Raw genomic sequence first — 20,211 nt, forward strand, 5'->3', positions numbered from 1 at the left:
CAAAAAAATCCGATTGGAAATCCGTTCAGGCATTCTTGAGATAATCGCCATTATGTTTTACATGTAATGTAAACAAAAATGGCTGCCCTGTATGTTAGATGGGGTTGTATGGGGGTGGAACATGCAAAATCGCGATTGAAATCATGTTCACCAGATTTGATGGGGTCCAAAAAAAAAAAAAAAAAATTCAAAAAAAAGTTTTTCAAAATTAAAAAAAAAAGCCGAACTTGTTCGGGATCGGCACTCTACGATACGCTAATAAAGCCGAACTAGTTCGGGATTGGCACTCAATGAGTTAATGTGACTTGGTTCCGCAGATAAATATTGTGAAAATAACAGATCTACATGCTTACAACGCCTCACGTTTTTGTGACCATGTAGATCTGCTATTTTCACAATGTTCGCCTCTTGCTTACTTAATATTTGACAGTTTGGCCAGTCCTGTCGAATATTCGACTATTCGAATACTTTAAGGTCAAATAATTCGAATACTAAAAATCACTATTCGTGAATGCCCTAGGATGTGCAAAACATTTATTTATAGAACGAAGTGTATTGTAGAATTAATTCAAACTGGTGGTTCAATCAGTTAGAGCAAGTACCATATGTAATGTAACGGAGGTTATCGTGATGCCATGGGTTTGAATTCTACCCCCCTGCTTTGATGGGTACAAATGTTGTTAATTTTATATTGTTATATATTGGCCACCTTGTGGATTTCTTAGCTTTTTCCATTGAGCTTCCTAGGTAGTGGGCTTTTACAGATTGTTATTGTCCTGTATTTGTTATTACTGGTGGATCTGTGTAACATGTATTGCCTCTTCTCTTGGCCAGTTCACACATAAAAGAGACGCTCAATGTGGTTTTTACTGTTTAAATAAAATTAAAACAATGAACTCTACTCTCCTCGTTTCTCTCTGCTTTTCTGTCTTAATAAGTATATTTTAAAAGTGTATGTCAAACGATGGACTGAATTGATGTTGTCACCCCTCCACAGCTTCTACACCTCCAAAAGCCAGAACGCCTGCAGCTCTTTCACCCCTCGAATTAAACTAGCAGGCCGCAAGGTACAGAATGACGCTATACTTTTGCAGTAATGTGGATAAATTACCATGATTACCACAATTACCACATTCTTTTCCCCCCCTTTGTTTTTAGCTCCATGCAGAAAAATTCAAGAGCAGCCGAGATCACAGTAAGAAATCACTGCTTGCCTTTTCAATGCAATAATATAATAATAATAATAATGATGATGCTAATAAATAGAATTTGTAAAATGTTTTTCACAATAATAAAAATGACAATGCATAAAATCAATATTACTATAAATCACAAACGTAACAAACTCATGCATGTCAAACTGACCCTGTGACTTCCTCCAGCCCTCTGTGCCCCAAAGGAATCCGACAACAGCCTTCCCATCCAGGTGGACTACGATGCCCATGATGCTCTGGTGTTCAGACTTCCTGGTCCGTCACGAACTCAGAGGAGCACCAACTTCAGGTTCTGACCAGCCATGCTCATTCATTGGACAGGGTTATGTGTGTGATCTGTTGTTGATGTCTGTCTGGCATAAGACCATTTCTCTAATGCAGTGGATGGCAAACTTTTTCAGGATTACCCACAACTATGAGAGTGTACAAATGGAACCAAATGGGGTACGTTTGGTTCCATTCGTACAGACGTACACTCTCAGAGTTGCAAACCTGGAAGGGTCCATTTGGAATCCCCTCAAGGCTCACCCTCTTAGGGTCATTGGAACCCACTTTGAAATACTGTAAACTACCCTAATGGACTGACCAACAAAACAAATCGAGCAGTCAGTCTATAACTTAACCCATTTAGGACAGGGGCGATTATAAAAATGCCTTCTAAAAAACATAGAATATTTTATTCAGATTACAAAAAAGTTATGTTGCATAATGTACATAGCAACAACTACCCCACCCTACGCCTTTAAAGGTAAAAAGAATGGGTAAATGTAGTCTATTAGACCGTATAGTCTTAAATAAGTAACGTCTCCTATTCGTCTCCTAGGATTGGCCGTGATAAAGAGTCGAGTGGAAGGAAGAGTTGGGGCTCAGTTGATGTTAGCGGGGGGATGGGGGTGTCCCCTCCATGTCGCTCTATGGCCCCCGATGAGCAGCGGAGCCTGGCCTCGGACGACAGCCTGGGGCCCGTGTCCAATATCCTGCTGATCCCCCGCCTGCCCCCAGCCCAGTACGAGGTCAGCAGCTCACTGGGATACACCAGCACCAGAGGTAACTCTTCTTTGGTCTCTGCACAGTCAACATTGTTTGTGTCCCAAAAACGTTTTTCAAATGGTTCAAGGCTAAATTACCACTCCTGAATACAGAGCCCCTGTAATTTCTGCCTGGCTTTCAGAGCATGTTCAGCTGCAGTACCACCTTGTCCTAAGTGGGAGGACTGCGCTATTGAGCCAGTTTTGGCCCCACACTCCTCCCCACCTCCTGCTCAGCAGGCATGCCCAACCCTCTCCCAGCTCCTCCTGCCTCCTTCTCAGGCCTGCCCACCCCTCCCCAACCCCCACTCAGCACAGCAGTAGCAGTAGGTCCCGATTGTGATGTCACAATCGGACCTAAAATCAGACAACTAAGGCAGTCAAAGTGTTAATTTAACTCTGGGATTGTATTTGTTACAAATGGATAAAATAACACTTTATCCCCAATTCCTTTTCTTATCTCTCTCGCGTTCTGTTTTTTCCCAGAGTTGCTGGAGAAAATGATGGAGTCTCAACGGGACTCGAGCGCTCCTGGCAGGTTCACGGTCGGCAGCGCTGAGTCAACGCTGCACATCCGTCCAGGAGGCTACACCCCTCAGAGGGCACTCATCAACCCCTTCGCCCCCTCACGGATGCCCATGAAGCTCACCTCCAACCGCAGGCGCTGGATGCACACCTTCCCAGTTGGTGAGTGCGGGCACGCGGACGTACACACACACACACACACACACACACACACACACACACACACACACACACACACACACACACACTGTTGAATAGATATTCTATCCTTATTATTATGTTATACAATACATTTACTAAACACTATCGACTATTAGTAAGATGTTTATTGTTTTTTATTATCCTTACATTTGAATTATAATTGCTCTGTCTGTCAATGTATATGAACATTACACCCTCAACCCTCTGAACCGGAAGTACTTGTCGTAGCTTTCAGCCAGCATAGCCACAGTCCCATCCACTTTCATTGTAGGAGGAGGCGTTAGCATAGCATCTGTCCGTGATGTTTTTGATCAGAAAAAAGTTGACATGGGCGCTTCATACGGAGTGGATTACATTTGCTTACCTCGATGTGCACGGATCGTGCACGCGAAGCGCACAGGGGGGAAGATGCCTCCGGCAAAATCCCCACTATATGCCAATGCAGATCGAGACACTTGAGGTGAGTTTACAACGGGGGATCGAAAGAAAACAAAAAAAAGAACGGTGCCATCCAAGAACGACGGGGGCGCGCTGATGCTCATAATCATAATATTATGTCTCAGATCATAATACAATAATAGAAATTTCCGGCTAGTCCACAGACAAGCCATTCTGGCCAGGCTGGGAAAGTGTTAATTGACCGTAATCCCATTTGAATAATGTCCAGCGTGTGATCAGTGGTTGACTGTTACTGCACCTCAGGTCCGTCTGGAGAGGCCATTCAGATCCACCATCAGACCAGACAGAACATGGCTGAGCTGCAGGGCAGCCAGCAGAGAGACCCCGCCCACACCTCAGCTGAGCTCCTGGAACTGGCCTATCACGAAGCCACTGGAAGGTTAGACACAACCACACAGTGGCTGGGTCTTATTTGCAAGGAAGCTTCCTACTTACAAAACCTACAGTACATTATTTCTGAATACGCCTGCTACAGTAAGGTACCTTGATTGGTGAGATTTAAAAAGAAATCTGACCAAAGTGGTACGTTGGTGCAGTGGCATAAGATATCTGGCGAGGCCTATGATCATTATAGTTATTTTCAAATAAATTATAAAGTATAATGGAATAATATACATTCTGTGTTCTGACACATTTACTGTCTGGCCCCCACCAACCCCAGTAATAATGGTGGTATAAGAGCAGCAACAACACTAGTATATCGTCGCTGTCGGGTGGAAACCTTGTATGTCCAAAACCGTTTGTTTTGTATTAATCATCTATAAAATGTACTAAACTAGTGAAAACAGCAGATCTACAAGCACACAACGCCTCGCATCGCGAGGTGTTTTGTGTGACGATCTTGTATGATGAAGCAGGGCTTTGCTTTTTCCAAAAAACGTACACATTTGAAACTTGGAGATACGAGGTTTCTGCCCGACAGTGACGATATCTGAACTGTCGCTGGAGTAGCGGGAACGCCACCGTCACCCCCTGCAATGTTGTGGCCCTCGGCTTGGTACCCTAGACATAATTCGGCCTTTGGGGAAAACTAATTGAGGAACCCTGGTGTAGGATATGCTACAGCAACAAGGTGTAACTATCAGCCAGCTGTACCACCCTTGATTACCATGGCAACGGGAGGCAAAGCTATGTCAAACTTTACAAAAAATCATACTGTATAAGGTCCTTTCAAATGAGACGTAGCCGAGGTAGGTTGACAAAGGCGTGGCACTATGACTGCAGCCACTGATTTCTTTTAACAATTCTGTTCAGGCGGACAGGATCTCGGCACATGGGGGACAACGGGCTATACGTCACTGGAGGGATAGAAGAGTTCACTGGAAGCACGGGAAGCAACAACAGCACTGGTACACATTCACAACAATAGTGACCTCACTTTAGGGCTGCACCTATCCATTATACTTTTGTCATTAATTGAATAACAGTGTGTGTTTGTGTTTTCTTTGATAGTTTGTTAAGTATCAACAAATCAATGCGAAAGAATTCGAATAGATTTTTCTAAATCGCATTTTCGTTGTACAACAGTGTCGCTCAAAATAACGAAAATAGCCGATCTACAAGCTCACAACGCAATGCAATGCTTAACGGAACAGACTTTACATTTATTAAAAAAATAATAATAATAAAACACAAAAAACCTATGTTACTATATCAGTGATTCTCAAACGCTTTCATGTTAAGGACCCCTGAAATTATATGTATTTGGCTGCGGATGCACATCTCAACAGTTATTGTTCCAGGGACCCCCAGAAGCAAAGGTTTTAGTTGGAAGATTTCACAAATTCTCATGATTTTTCAAAAATAGCAGACTCATGCTGCGCTATGAGCTTGTATATCTGCCATTTTTGAATAGCCAACCAATATGCCAGGGTTCCCCAATAGGGCTACTGTCTGGCCCACACCAACCCCAGTAATAATGGTGGTATAAGAGCAGCAACAACACTAGTATATCGTCGTCGTTGGGTGGAAATCTCGTATATCCAAATTTGTACGTTCTTTCCCAAATCATACAAGTCCGTCGCACAAAAGTAGTGAAAACAGCAGATCTACAAGCAGACACATCTACAAGCAGAGATTGGCTGTTTTCACTAGTTTAAATAATTTTTTAAATGATAAATGCAAAACGAACGGTTTTGGACATATAAGATTTTCACCCGACAACGCCCCCTGCAATGTTGTGGCCCTCGGCTTGGTACCCTAGACATAATTCGGCCCGTGGGGAAAACTAATTGGGGAACCCTGCCATATGCTATACATATATAGCTAAAATCTAAAATGACACCGATGCTATCCCGGTTTTAATGGGTTGACACTCTTCAGGCTCATGGTTTTTACTTGACCGTTAATTACACAGGTGTAAATTATTGTGTCTGTACAGGAGCTGCCGTCAATCGTGGTTCCTCGTTTGAGGACTCTTCCTTTGGTGGTTCCGATCCAAGTGAGTCCGCATCGCCCTTGAGAAAACTGAAAGACACACAATCCTTGCACGTCTAAGAGCTGTGTCATATAGTTTATTTCTCCACTTGACTTGGTGTGTGTGTGTGCTTGTGCGTGCGTGCCTCCATGGTTCTCAGCTATGAAAGGTAAAAGAACGTTAGAGGTCATTATATAGGGATGGGACGATAAGCGATATTATCGTTTATTGTGATAAAAAATTTGAGATTTAATTTATCGTGGTATTGCACTGGGATCAATTCCCATTTTATTTGCAGAGCTGCATGTCCGAGACTACTTAAACCTTCTATAATTGGTAAAAGGTGCTTTCAAATGTCTTTGCCAAAAAATATTTTTTGGCAAATGTTCCGCTCCAGGATAATGGATTTTGATTATCGCGATAATATTGTAAATCGTGATTTATTTCGTCACAGTAATCATGATATGAAATGTTCATATCGTCCCATCCCTATAATATACTGTACAACATAGTTTCTGAGACCCCTTCAACCCCTACCCAAACCCCTCATTATCATTACCTGTCCCTTGCTGGATTTCAATCTTTCTCGTTCTGTCTGGCTACCTCCTCTTGTTATTCTCTCCACCTTATAGTTTGTTCATAAAATCTATTCCAGGATAATTTTACTTGGCTGGTTTTATTTAACAAGACCTGCACACATACAGTACAGTGCAGTATGTGCATGGAATCTGCATGTTAATATATTTAATCATACATTTTGATTCACGGTTTATTGGTGCTGCTATAGGCTGTCGTGTGCATGCACACACACACGTGCTGTCGATTGATTCCTTTTAAATTCATACATAGTATGTTTCCTAACACTGTATATGTTTGCATGATGTTTTGATGATGGTACTTATTCACTGTTCAGTCACACTTAGTGCAAATCGGAAGACATGCTTATCGCGTGTGTTTGTGTGTGTGAGTGTGTGTTTATACATGCATGCATGCATGCATGAGTGAGTGACATGTCTGATACAGAGCTGTGCGCTGATTGATGCAGGGCCCATAAATCTCCACTTTTTGCATGTGTTGATTTGATCACATTGCTGCCTGAGCCACTGGAATAATCATCAGCTGAGGTGCAATGAAACCAATAAAAGTAACGTTTTTCCTGTTTTTGTTCTCCTTTCCCCCCTTTCACTCTTGTTCTTCTCTTTCTCTTTTTTTTTGTGTGTTTGTCCGTCACCTTTCGATTACCTGTCTGTGTTTCTGTTTCTTTGATCGTCTCTATTTTCCATCTATATGTCGTCTCTCTGCCCTGTTCTGTTGTGTCTTCATCTGTCGTTTCATGTTCAAACGCTACCCTTCTATGTATCTTTCTCCCGTGTTTCCCTCCCCTCACCTTTACCTCTCTCATCTACCCTCCACCCTTTGGAGTGCGTGTATTTTTTTATTTTATTTTTTTGCCATGGGGGTTTTTTGGTTTGTGTCTTTTTTGTTTGTTTGTTTGTTTTGTGCATTCTTTTTTGTCCTGTTGCGTGTGTGTCTATTTGTGCGTGTGTGTGTGTTGGGGGTACTCCTGAAGCCCTGCTGCTGTCTACCCCTCCGACAGTGCCCAGTTTCTGCTGCACGGTGGGGGTAGACTGGAAGTCTCTCACCACGCCGGCCTGTCTGCCTCTCACCACCGACTATTTCCCTGACCGCCAGGCCCTGCAGAATGACTATACTGAGGGCTGCTATGACCTGCTGCCACACACTGACCTGGAGAGGTCAGACATCAGACACACGCACGCATGCGCACTCTAGGGATGGGGACGATGAACATTTCATATCACGATTATTGTGACAAAAGAAATCGCTATTTACGATATTATCGCGATAATAAAAATGCATTATCCTGGGGCGAGAAAAAGCAGATCTACAAGCTCACAACGTGTCGCATTGCGACGCGTTGTGAGCTTGTAGATCGGCTATTTATTGGCAAAGACATTTGATGGAGAGTGAAAAAAAGACTATCAAGTACATATATTATAAGTACCTTTTACCAATTACAGAGGGTTTAAGTGGTACCGGATATGCAGCTCGGCAAATAAAAGGCGATCCCAGTGCACGACGGAGGACGATATCATGATAAATTAAATCTCCACGATACGATTATTGTGGGTGTTTTTTATCTCGATAAACGATAATATTGCTTATCGTGCGCACACGCAAGGGCATACGTCTATGTCTGACTTAAACACTTTGTCATGTGATTGTGTTGCATGGCAGAAATAGCTGATCTATAAGCTCGCAAACAAACACATCGCGGATGCAACGTGTCGTGAACTAGGAGAGCGGATGCATGCACTCGCATGCGAATACACAACATAAATAAGCGTATAAATTGTAACTTCACAATAAATTGTAGTATACATATGTCTTGGAAAGTATTAATGGATTTATTTGTATTATATTACAGATTGAAAGTGATGAAAGAAAATAAATAACAAAATATTGAATAAGTGAAAGGGTTTGAACGCTGTAAGAAGCCACTGTTGAGCCACTCAACAAGCTGTGAATATTGATCAACATGTTGCAGAATCACTTCCATTAACACAAAGCGACACCAATCGGTATCACTGATTATTTCTGTTCATTAAACATCCACTGATGTCTCTCCTATCTGTACATGGACCTCTTGCTGCCTCCTCCATGCCAAGGCGTGAAGATGAGGCTCCAGTGATGAGTGCTCCTCACGTCTTTGAGGAGTTCATCTGCCAGCGACTGATGCAGGGTTATCAGATTATTGTCCAGCCAAACAGGAAACCCCAGCCAGCGGTCGCCACACCTCTCGGCAGCAGTCCGTTGTACTCTAGAGGTGAAAGCTTCATGTTTTATCATGTTGTGTGTATGTATGCCATGCTCTCTTCTCTTTGCTGCCGTGTTGATTCTGACAGCAAATTTTGATTTAGTTTTAGTCACATTTTAGTATCTGAAATAGTTTTAGACTAGTATTAGTTTACAAAAGATTTTAGTTGACTAAATCTATTTTGGCTTACAAGCTTACAACGCGTCGCAGCGCGTTGTAAGCTTGGTAGCCGACGAACATTTTTCGTTATTTTTAGTCTATGAAATCCACACTGCTTTCTCTACTAGTGTAATATTAATCTATAGCAATTTATTGCTTTAATTGAAGTTCTTTATGAATTAGAATGTGATTCTTCTGATAATTGATTATATGGCTGTTATCTGTTAGGTTTCTGATTCCAGGTTCTGGCTACCTCATTCATTTTGTGCTTCTTTCAGGTCTGGTGTCTAGTATGCGTAGACCAGAAGAGGAGGAGACTGTATACTGGCTCAGTATGGGTCGCACCTTCCATAAAGTGTGCCTCAAAGACAAGATCATCACTGTCACACGTTACCTGCCCAAGTGAGTTTTTATATAATTGCAATAATATGAATGTGTTACTGTGTGTAGGCCTGTCACAATTATTACATAATCGTCTTGACATAATCACAATTAGTTTGTCATAATCGTTTTCATGTTATATTCATATATTTTTAAACATTTTCAAAAATAGTGGAACTGGCTGATCTACAAGCTCACAACGTGTCGCGATCTGACACGTTGTGAGCTTGTAGATCATCTATTTCCACTATCAATGTTATTTTTTAAGTTTAAAGTTGTCAAATATGTTGGTAATTTCTTTGTATATTTAGGTTATGTGCCATATATACAACTTCAAAGTTTACAAGCCAAACAGAAATGTAAAATGTGTGTTTTTGCAGGTACCCTTACGAATCGGCTCAGATCCAGTACAGCTACAGCCTGTGCCCTCCCCACTCTGAGGCCCACTTCTTGTCCTGCTGGGTGGAGTTTGGTCATGAGAGACTGGAGGAGTACAAGTGGAACTACCTGGACCAGTACATCTGCTCTGCCGGCTCCGAGGACTTCAGGTGCAAACAGGGCAAACACACTCTGACATTTGAAGGTCTCCCCTTAACTTTGACAGTGTACAAATGGAACCAAATGGACCTGTTAGGGTACATTTGGTTCCATGTACACTGTCAAAGTTACAGACTTGTAAGGGTCAATTTAGACCCCCATAGGAACATAGAGAGTCTCTAAAATCCACTTTGAGAAACACTGCTGTAGGAGTCAAATCAGGAGGGCTTCCTACGTAACTTCCAAATGGTCCAAATGGTTAATGTGTTCTCACACAGTCGTACCAGTACTCATTAATGAGCAGCACATTTGTTGTCTGTCGCTACAGAGTTCAGATCCTGCAGAACATCGCTCTGCTCAACAGATTATAGGTTTTGTGTTTGTAGTCAAATCCAAACCTGAATTTGTGTATGGACATGTTTTCTTTGTCCCAGTATCATTGGGTTACACTTTGTCTGTGACAGGTGAAACGCTTAAACAGACATGTATTCTTTTCAACACGTACCATAGATTGGTAATCACGTATTGTGCTGCTCATGTGGTTATGACGTCCTGGGTGTGAAATCCAGCTCCTGATCCTGTGTTTGATTTCATGTCCATTTGTCTACTATCCAACAAAGTCTGATGTCACTGCGAGCTTGTAGGTCTGCTATTTTTGAAAAATCTTGAAAATGTGTGCAAGTCTTTGAATATTTCAAAACCTTCTAAGGTTGTTTGAAAAACCTGTGTTTCTATGTCAGTGGTGCTCAAACTCTTTCATGTGAAGGACCCCCAAAATGATATGTATTTGGCCACGGACCCCCATCTCAAAATATTTAGTTCCAGGGACCCCAAAGAAGCAAAATTTGAGTTACAAATGTTTGCTTAAAAAATACATATTATCAATGATTTGCACACATTTTCATGACTTTTCAAAAAAAAAATAGCAGATCTACAAGCTCGTGAGCTTGTATATCTTTTCAATAGCTAAAGTATAAAATAATGAAGGCCCCTCCACCTTGGGCCCTAGTAACTCAGTCCCACTTTTCCCCCCCTTGTGACGCCCCTGTTCCCATCCATTCTCTTAGTTTGATCGACTCTTTGAAGTTCTGGAGGACCCGTTTCCTGCTGTTGCCGGCCGGGGGCGCGCGGCGCGTGGCGGACGGGGAGGGTCACTGGGACGTCTATGGAGACGGAGCCGGCAGCGGGGCCGGAGCGGTGGACGGGCTGCTGTTGGACGGCTTCATCCGCTTCCTGGAGGGTCTAAACCGCATCCGCAGACGCCACCGCTCTGACAGGATCATCAGAGTAATAAGAAGAATACTTAGATATCATTTGTCAAAACAAAGTTACAAAGTGCTTCACACAAAACTGAAGAAAATATCAAATGAAAAAGTCTGCATGTAGTACAGCATGAACTAAAAACATTAATGGTCAAAACCTACAAACAGATTTCAAATTAAAGGAAATACTGATTTCTCAAGCCTTATCTCCTCCTTTTGTTTTTAAAGCATTGAAAATAAACTTATTTCACCACAGGCATCTCTAACTCTTCCCCCTCTTTCTCTCTTTTTTGACGATCTAGAAAGGTACACCCATGAAAGGGCTGCAGGTGACTGGACCCCTCCCCTCATATCCACCAGAGCCTGTAGCGCCCCCTCCTGGAAAGAAAGGCACCTCAGCCTTATCAGCCCTACTGGAACTAGAGCAAACCCAGAAGTAAGCACATCAGGGGTGTCGCACCAAATTCTGGGCCCTGGGTACAAGGATTCACTGCGGGCCCCCCATGAATGTTCTTCATAGGCGAGGGGTTTTAAATAACAAGACATGACCTTTTATACCAGCTTGCGCCTTGTGGGCTAGCCTTGTTAACACTTTTGTTGCTATCAACTAAATATCTTTGAAGGTCCGCGATGCCATGGTCTCCATAGACTTCCATGTAATTCATAGTGCACGGATCATGCACTCCTATGCCTAGATCAAGCACCACTTGTGTGCACATAGCTTTCAAACAAAAAAATCTGCTTGGAAATCCGTTCAGGCACTCATGAGATATCAGCCATTATGTTTTTACATTATCCCATTTAGGCCATCAGAAATTAGTCTACAAAAACAAATATGTTGCTACATACTGTACATGTACTGTAAGCCCCTCCCATACACTAAAATGTGTACCCGGCCTGAATGGGTTAAGTAAACAAACATGGCTGCCATGTTTGAAAGATGGGGTTGGTATGGGGGTTAAACATGCAATTTCGCGATCACGATCATGCCTAATCTATGTTTTGAGGTCCAATTTTTTTTACATTCTTTTTTTTAATTATTATTATTTTTTTTCCAAAAACGTCCCAAACTCGGGAAACTCGGGGTTGGCACAGGTAGGGTACCAATTCAAACTCGGGATTGGCACCAAACAGGTTAAGGTGGTGATGTCACCGAGAACGCTGAGGAGAGAGTAATGCGAAAGCTAACAAGAAATGACACAGTCCTTTTATACCAGCTTGTGCCTTGTGGAGCAGTTTAGTGGCCTTGTGGAATCCACTGGGAACTGAATTCCATATAACATATTGTAATATCTAATAATATATACATTCACACTTGTTTTCCTGCTTTTTAGGCATATATGGTAAAAAAGAAGGAGATTATGGCGGGAGGATTTTGACGTCATTGGCTGACTATCTTTAGACCAGCTTTGCAAGCTGGTATTCACACTTGCTTTACCAAAAATTTGTGGCGGCTAGGTGGCTGGCGATCTGTAGACATAATTATCACATTTTTGAAAATTTTCACAAATAGTGAAAATGGCATATCTAAAAGCTCACAATGCGATGTCAGCTTGTAAATTGCTAAGTTTAAAATAGGGCTTAAGCGGTTAAACAATTAAAAATTGTTTGCTAAAAGAATAATCTATAGTTGCAGCCCTAGAGCACATGAATAATAAAAATATATTCTCTGAGAACTCAAAATTGCTGCACAAATGTATTTAGTGAGAAATTAAATCAAGATTGAAACGACTTGAATTTTAGTAATCAACCAATTTCCTTGGAGATGTCTCATGTTTTCTAATATCTGCTTGTCTTCCTGTCTGCAGGACTCTAGAGGAACAACAACAAGGGAAGTCTTTGGTATCTGCCAGTGAGCCCTCAAATGTCACCACTACTGGCATGTTTGTGGATAGTCCCCGCAAGGTCAGTATTCTTGTGCGCGTGTGTGTATGTACAGTACAGTATGTGCGTGTGCACGCGCGCAAGTGTCCGTCTCAGTGCGCACGCATGTGTCTGGGTTTTGAGAATCCTCTGCTTGTTTTGTGTGCATTTGAAAGCACATTTTTTTTGCCGTCTGGAGTCGGGTGTTGTAAAGTGTCATTGCACTCAGTGAGAAAAGCAGTCACATTTTTGCAATGTGATTTAACCACTTGAACTCAAGCTTCCCTATTATGGGGTGCACATTCAGCTAAACTAGCAGAGCCACAAGCTCACAATGCGTTGTAATGTGACGCATTGTGACCAAATCTCTTTCCGCGAAGAGGTTTGGTGTGGAGGGAAAAAAGGGCTCTGGGGGACAGTGGTCAACTAAGTATTTAACTTCTTTACCTTTTTTTCACTATTTTGAAAAACGTTTTTAAATACTTCAAATGCTGATCTACATCTGCACGTTGTGAACTTGCAGATTAGCTATTTGAAATATTTAAAAAACAAAAACAAAATAGTAAAAAAAGGCAAAGCATAAGGCATAAGACCTGGATCATAATAGGGCCCTAAGTGGTTAAACAAACTACAGCAATCAAACACATCTGAATTGATATGAAGTCGGTTTAAAGCAATTATAGAATCTACAAGCAATAGCAATGTGTAACATTGGTAATTTAATTGATTTCTGCCATTTGATTATGGGGCTTTGCTATCAGTTCCTTGCTTCCATCTTTCCATTCCTCTGGTGGTTGTGGGAGTTGGGTGTTTCATCTTAGGGGTGGGCGATATGGAAAAATACAATATCACAATATTCTTCCAAACTGTACGGGTCCATTTGGTTTCATTTGTATACTGTCAGAGTTAAGGGGAGACCTTGACATTTTTTAGTTTGAGAACCACTGATTTAGACCAAAATGTAGGTTTAAATTAATTCTGCAATGAATCTCTCTATTAACAATTCAACTGGATTTTTTTATAAGGCTTCCTCATTGTATCACGCTATATATATGATATTTCTGAAAAGGCATATCGTGGAGACATTGTATCGTCTCAACGATATTTATCACCATATCGCCCACCCCTATTTCATCTTGGGGTTCATTCCTCCTCCTATGCTGACAGGACACTGCCTTCATATTGGACTTTATACGTAGCCCTCGTTCCTCCTACATCTATCACGCTCAGGTCAGTAACAGGGGCTCTGGACAGAACTAGCTCCGTTAGACTAGAGGACTGTCTAGATGTGTGTATGTGCTGCATGTTGTTGGTCTGTCACACTTGCTACGGTTCCTCTAACATTCTGTCTGCATGCATAAACATGCATGTGCAGATCACACCACAACATCGTCGTTTTGTGACTAAGTGTGCGGTGCTTTTCTAGAGTCAGGATGTCACTGTTGTGCTTGGTTTATAAACTGTAGCATTAGCTGGATAGTTCTGGATAGTTTGTGTATAGTTCTGTATGTTGTAATAATAACACATGTCACAAATTGTCACAAATTCCCAAGGCACACCTGGTCTCATCTTTTGGCTAGGGATGGGACGACATGAAAATGTCATGTCACGATTATTGTCACCAAAGAAATAAGGATTTACCATATTATCCCCAACATCCATATGCTGTGACGGAACATTTGCCAAAAAATAGCCGATCTACAAGCTCTCAATGCGTCGCAGCACGATGCATTGTGAGCTTGTAGATCGGCTATTTTTTGGCAAAGAGATTTGATAGAGAGTGAAAAAAGACAAGTACCAGTTATTTCCTGGTCTGTTTTACCAATTATAGAGGGTTTAAATGGTACCAGATATGCACTTCAGCAAATAAAAGTTGAATTGATCACTGATCACAGATCACAGTGCATGACGGAGGACAATTTCACAATAATTTTAGATCTCCACTATACAATTATTGTGAGTGTTTTTTATCACGATTAACGATTATCGTCCCATCCCTACTCGTGGCACACTGTGTGGGAACCCCTGAAGTAGCTTGTTGGTTCTTGCACGGGGAACAGTGACTGGCTGTGACCTAGTCAAGGGAAACATCCTGGTGTGTTTGTGTGGTGTTCAACCTTGTAGCTGCCTGCTGAATCTGCTGAAGGCGGCTCCACTGATAGAGGAGGCCAGACACCGGGGGCTACAGCCACACTGCCTGCTGCTCAGACTACAGGAGACACAGGAGTCAGTGGAAACACTGACACCAGGTGGGTCGCTCTCTGGATGAAGCAGTGAAGATTACGCCTCAAAATGGCTGTTTTGGTTGGCTGGTACAGTAAACTGTCGGTCCTTTTTAAACTGTGTGTGTGTGTGTGTGTGTGTGTGTGTGTGTGTGTGTGTGTGTGTGTGTGTGTGTGTGTGTGTGTGTGTGTGTGTGTGTGTGTGTGTGTGTGTGTGTGTGTGTGTGTGTGTGTGTGTGTGTGTGTGTGTGTGTGTGTGTGTGTGTGTTTACAGTGGACAGTCTGGTACAGGAGCGTTGTCTCTATCCTCATCCTCAACGCTATTGGAGATTCTGGAGGCCATTAAACACCCCACGTGAGGCTCTCACTTTGTGCATAAAGCAATTACAACATTCCTGTTTTTTTTTTTTTCTTTGTTTTTTTCTGGCTATTTACATTGAGATATGATTGCAAAATTGGATCAGATGCAGTGAATGGTTACACTGATGAACGCTGTTGATGTAGGCTTCTTTAATGCAAATAAGCCATCGTTGCCAGTGTGCCAGTTATGTTCATAATGGTGTTCGGGAAAAATTGCAAAACTAATAAGCAGAAAAGGAAGGAGCCTCCTTTTTTGTTATCCATATACTGTAGAGGATTTTCCCATCATATTTGACTTATTTTCAGGGAAATAAATGAAAAGACGTTTAAGCGAATTACGGAGGTTTTCATGATCCCTGATCAGTTTAATTACGTTAATTAATGTTTAGAGCACCTAAATAACTATTTGAATGGTCCCCCTGGTTTGAGTGGTAATGGACAAACGGCCATAACGGCCACAGGTGTCAGCTAAATGTTAGTCCATACAGCAGACCCACCATAGAGCTACGCAGCGACTGCATCGTGCAACCACAGAGTCCCTGCTGGTGTTCTTGTGAGGTGAGTGAGTCATGTGTTGTGTGACGTGTACAGGACAGGTGTGCAGCTGCTACCTGAACAGAAAGGCCTGCCCCTCAACAGCTTCATCAGCGCTGAGATCGTCCATTGGTTGGTTAACAACGTTGAGGGCGTGGCCACACAGGGCATGGCTGTCGACATCATGCAGGTACTTTGTAATGACACCACTTTGAACTTGTGCTTACTTGGACTGATTTGGGAGGATGGGAAATTGCTTGTTTACTTACTATATACCTACTCAATTGGGTATGGATTTGGGAAGCAAATGTCTTTATTGAACTCCCTAAAGTACAGTAAAGTCATTTTGATTCAGGTGAACAGAGTCACTTGTTTAGCTGCTGTGGTACGAGATGACAGACATGATGTACAATATTATAGAATTGTTTGTGTTTGAGTAAATATTTCTCCTTATTTCCATGTTGCATGTGTAGAAGATGCTGGATGAAGGCCATGTGGCCCATGCATCTGGGGATGCCATGCGAACCTTCGTCTACGGCTTCTACTTCTACAGGATAGTGGTAGAGAAAGATGGTGAATGGGGGTTTCATCTAACAGTGGACATAACGTTACGGTTGTACACAAAGACACAATACATCATTTCTGGAGCACACACCTGTGGTGCAGCTGTTATCGATTCAGATTGACTTGATATATCCCTTATGAATCCTTTATAAATTATATTTAGCATATGGTCACTGTCGGGCAGAAACCTCGTATCTCCAAGTTTCAAACGTCTACGTTTTTTCGTAAAGTAAAGCCCTGCTTCATCATACAAGACTGCGGCACAAAACTGGCGAAAATAGCAGATCTACAAGCACACCGCGAGGCGTTGTGTGCTTGTAGATAGTCTATTTTCGCTAGTTTTAAATAGTTTTCTTTTAAATAACAAAAAAAAGAAAGGTTTTGGACATGCATCTGACAGCGACGATATACTAAAAACACAGTAAATATCAAGTAGTTAAAAAATGTAATCTCCAATTGTCTCCCAATGAAAAATTACACACCATGTGACAAATCTTCCTCATAGTAACTTCAAGATGAAGGCAAATATTAGTAGTTTCCACCTGCTTTTAGCAAGGAGTTCACCAATCTCTCCATCTCGACTCCATCCCAGTCCCCTCGTCCCCTCTCCCTCCTCCAACATCATCTGGGATCTGGTCGGCGGCGGCCATGGAGGACTTTGCCCTCTTCCAGAGGAAGTGGTTTGAAGTGGCCTTCGTGCTGGAGGAGCGCCGGCCCTGTGACCTGCCGGCCTTCCTTCTCCCGTGGCTCCCCAGCCGGCCCGCCTCCTACGCAAGTAGGCACAGCTCCTTCAGCCGCAGCTTTGGAGGACGCAGTCAGGCCGCAGCACTGCTAGGTACACCCAGCACTGCACCTCCCAACAACCATGCCAAAACCAGAGCCATCCACCCAATCACATGCATTCCCTGGAAGTCGCCACCATTGGGAATGGCTGCATCCGGTCATAAAGTGTCACACACAGTTATCATGCCTCCATCTCTAGATCACCACAGGTCTGCTGCTCACCATCAGAGTCTTAAACAGAATGTCATTGTTCTTGCTCTCTTCATCGCTGCCGAATTGATTTCATTCATTTAAAAAAAAGCCTCTTTTATGATCTAACAGTGACACTACAATCTAAACTGTACTCGTGTGTGACACTGAATGACTGGACTCATTCTCTTGATGGCTGACTGAAGGGCTGCAAGTCAGTTCTCTGGTATCTGTGTTAACTCCAAATTGTAATGCATGCGGAGCCCCTCACCCAGATCCTTTCTAATTGTAGTTAGAATCAAATGTGTTCACAACCAATGGCAGTGCCTCTGTCCAATCATGTGACTGATTAATTGAATTAATCAAATCAAGTTCAGATGATTGATTGTTTTCCAGTCGAAGCATGGTGTGTGGTGGTTTGCAGCCTGTCCAATCAGTGCACTAGTTGGTGTGTTGTAAGCATGCTGCGGTAGTAGTGGCTGTGGTACGGTAGTGCCGTGGTGTGCAATGTTCTCTCCTAATGCTCTGCCCTTGCATTCTAATGTATGCAAACTATGCATACATCTAGAATATTGCTGCACTGGCTTGATTCTAACCACTGCTGATGCGTAGGCCAGGCCAGCCCATTTTTTTGCACATGAAACAGTGATCTGAAGTTCCGAACTCAATCCACCAACTCTCAAATAAGTAAAGAATTGACATAAATGTATGTATATTAGAGCAAAAACAGCATAGTGCTATTACCTTTTTTGTGTGTATAACATTTCCAGCACACCAACGTATTACAGTACACTGTAATTGACGTTCAACCAAAACACAGGGGCAGCTTATTAATTGAAGTTGACCAACAACTTGCAAACCCCAATTAAAGATTAAACGTACCGTTTATACTAGAAGAGTGACTGTAATAGAATTGGGTTCCTTTGGGATCAGCGAACAATGCAGTATGGTAACTGAAGACTGGAGTTGGGTGGAGTGAGATGCGAGTTCAATCACAGTTTCTATGTTCAAAAGTCCTCTTATGGCCCGAGGAGGAGGATAGAAACTGAGCTTACAGGATCAGAACACAATGCCGTTTGCCAGACGATAAGCAGAGTGAACAGATCAAATACTGTATTTAAAAAAAAGTGCCTGCTGAAACTTAAAGTTGAATCAAAATGAATGAGGAAATTGTTTCTCTCTCGCAAATGGGCGCAATAAGCCTGAGGTAGGTCGTTTATTACGTTAATTTAATTGGCATTTTGTCTATGTATGACTGTGTGTAGCCTAATCTCTGCCCAATCTATTATACATTTGTTTGGGACTGACTTGTGCATTACTACTAATCGCTGACTTAAATCGTTCGCCAAAGCCTTTGTGTGTCACTGCTGACAGTGATGTGATTCTCTGTACTGCTGACTTGGCGAGACATTTCACAGGAAACCAGTCCAGCGTTTTGGACTGTGTTCCTGGAATAAACCTAAACTGAAAGGATGTTCACTGAGCTGACTAAATGAACAATGTTACGTACGAGCTGACTAAATGAATGATGTTATGAAGTAAAACCCATGACTAACGGGATCCTTTGACTGTCTCTACTAACTATTTTCAGAGTTCTGATAAGAGGAAGCTCGTATACATATGTGTCTTACATAAACTGCTTAACTAAAAATGGCTCTTGCTTACACATTTCGAACCGTCGTTGCAAACCTTTAATTTCATCTCATCCTAACCCTTCATAAACCTCCACCGCCTCTTCTCACTCTTTCATCTCATTCAACTTCCTTTCTCTCCGCCCATCTTCCCATCCATCTTTCCTCCTATTTTGTCCCTTGGTCCTTCTCTGTCTCTCTCCCTCCACCCCCTGTGTCTCTCTCTCTATCCAAATCCCCCCCCCAGCTGCAACGGTCCCAGAGCAGAAGACGGTGACCTTGGACGTGGATGTTAACAACCGCAGCGACCGCACAGAGTGGTGCAGCTGCTATTACCATGGCAACTTCAACCTCAACGCAGCCTTTGAGATCAAGCTGCACTGGATGGCCGTCACTGCAGCTGTGCTCTTTGAGATGGTACACACAACACGTATACAGCAGTGCTGTTTAGTGTAATGCCTCATTCACATACAGACAAGCCAAGCTAATGGTTTGCTTGGTAATTCAGTGTATTCTCTATGCAAACCAGCTTTTAAAATTTCCAAGCTGGAAAAAAAGCTTGGATTTTTTTTAAGCTGGTTTGCATAGAGAATACATTGAATTACCAAGCAAACCATTAGCTTGGCTTCTCTCAGTGTGAATGCAGCATTAGGCTAATGGGCATCGTTCAGATCAGGTATTCATACCAATCCAATACTTATTGGTACACCTACACCTGAGATGGTGGAGTGAAATATGACCTGGGTTGGTGTTGGAAAACAATTGGGAATTAGTACTGGTATTTTCTTGAGCATCGGCCGTCTGAAACAAACCGACATCAGTGTCTTTTATCTGGTTTTATTTATGTTTGCCAGTCACACAAACAACACACTCACACCAACTAAACACTGCACATATAGTGATCAGGTTATTAACCTAGGAAATGCAAAATACACAAAGATTACTACCACACAATGCAATACCATCTAAACATGAGAAATGTAAACAGAATAAATGGGGTTTGTTTATCGCACAATGTACACACATACTGTAGTTTTCTCCGTAATC

General features: G+C 42.3%; 1 protein-coding gene across 4 annotated transcripts in view; it reads left to right on the forward strand.

The window, feature by feature from the left end:
* The window catches only part of depdc5 (DEP domain containing 5, GATOR1 subcomplex subunit), a 31,357-nt gene that overhangs the window by 7,166 nt on the left and 3,980 nt on the right, over positions 1-20,211 (forward strand). For 3 of the 4 annotated variants that reach the window (XM_080726796.1, XM_080726797.1, XM_080726799.1), the window contains 21 exons: positions 998-1,067; positions 1,159-1,195; positions 1,383-1,503; positions 2,038-2,261; positions 2,729-2,929; positions 3,671-3,806; positions 4,682-4,776; positions 5,808-5,867; positions 7,414-7,597; positions 8,531-8,688; positions 9,117-9,240; positions 9,600-9,767; positions 10,824-11,043; positions 11,321-11,454; positions 12,827-12,923; positions 15,006-15,130; positions 15,378-15,458; positions 16,055-16,187; positions 16,471-16,570; positions 17,154-17,396; positions 19,412-19,581. In XM_080726796.1, the coding sequence (XP_080582922.1) occupies positions 998-1,067; positions 1,159-1,195; positions 1,383-1,503; positions 2,038-2,261; positions 2,729-2,929; positions 3,671-3,806; positions 4,682-4,776; positions 5,808-5,867; positions 7,414-7,597; positions 8,531-8,688; positions 9,117-9,240; positions 9,600-9,767; positions 10,824-11,043; positions 11,321-11,454; positions 12,827-12,923; positions 15,006-15,130; positions 15,378-15,458; positions 16,055-16,187; positions 16,471-16,570; positions 17,154-17,396; positions 19,412-19,581 (2,881 nt within the window). The remainder of the gene's footprint in view (positions 1-997; positions 1,068-1,158; positions 1,196-1,382; positions 1,504-2,037; positions 2,262-2,728; positions 2,930-3,670; positions 3,807-4,681; positions 4,777-5,807; positions 5,868-7,413; positions 7,598-8,530; positions 8,689-9,116; positions 9,241-9,599; positions 9,768-10,823; positions 11,044-11,320; positions 11,455-12,826; positions 12,924-15,005; positions 15,131-15,377; positions 15,459-16,054; positions 16,188-16,470; positions 16,571-17,153; positions 17,397-19,411; positions 19,582-20,211) is intronic. The other variant, XM_080726798.1, reaches the window with a different exon arrangement.

The sequence above is a fragment of the Nannobrachium achirus genome (assembly GCF_963921795.1).
Source record: "Nannobrachium achirus genome assembly, chromosome: 5".
NCBI classification, from domain to species: domain Eukaryota; kingdom Metazoa; phylum Chordata; class Actinopteri; order Myctophiformes; family Myctophidae; genus Nannobrachium; species Nannobrachium achirus.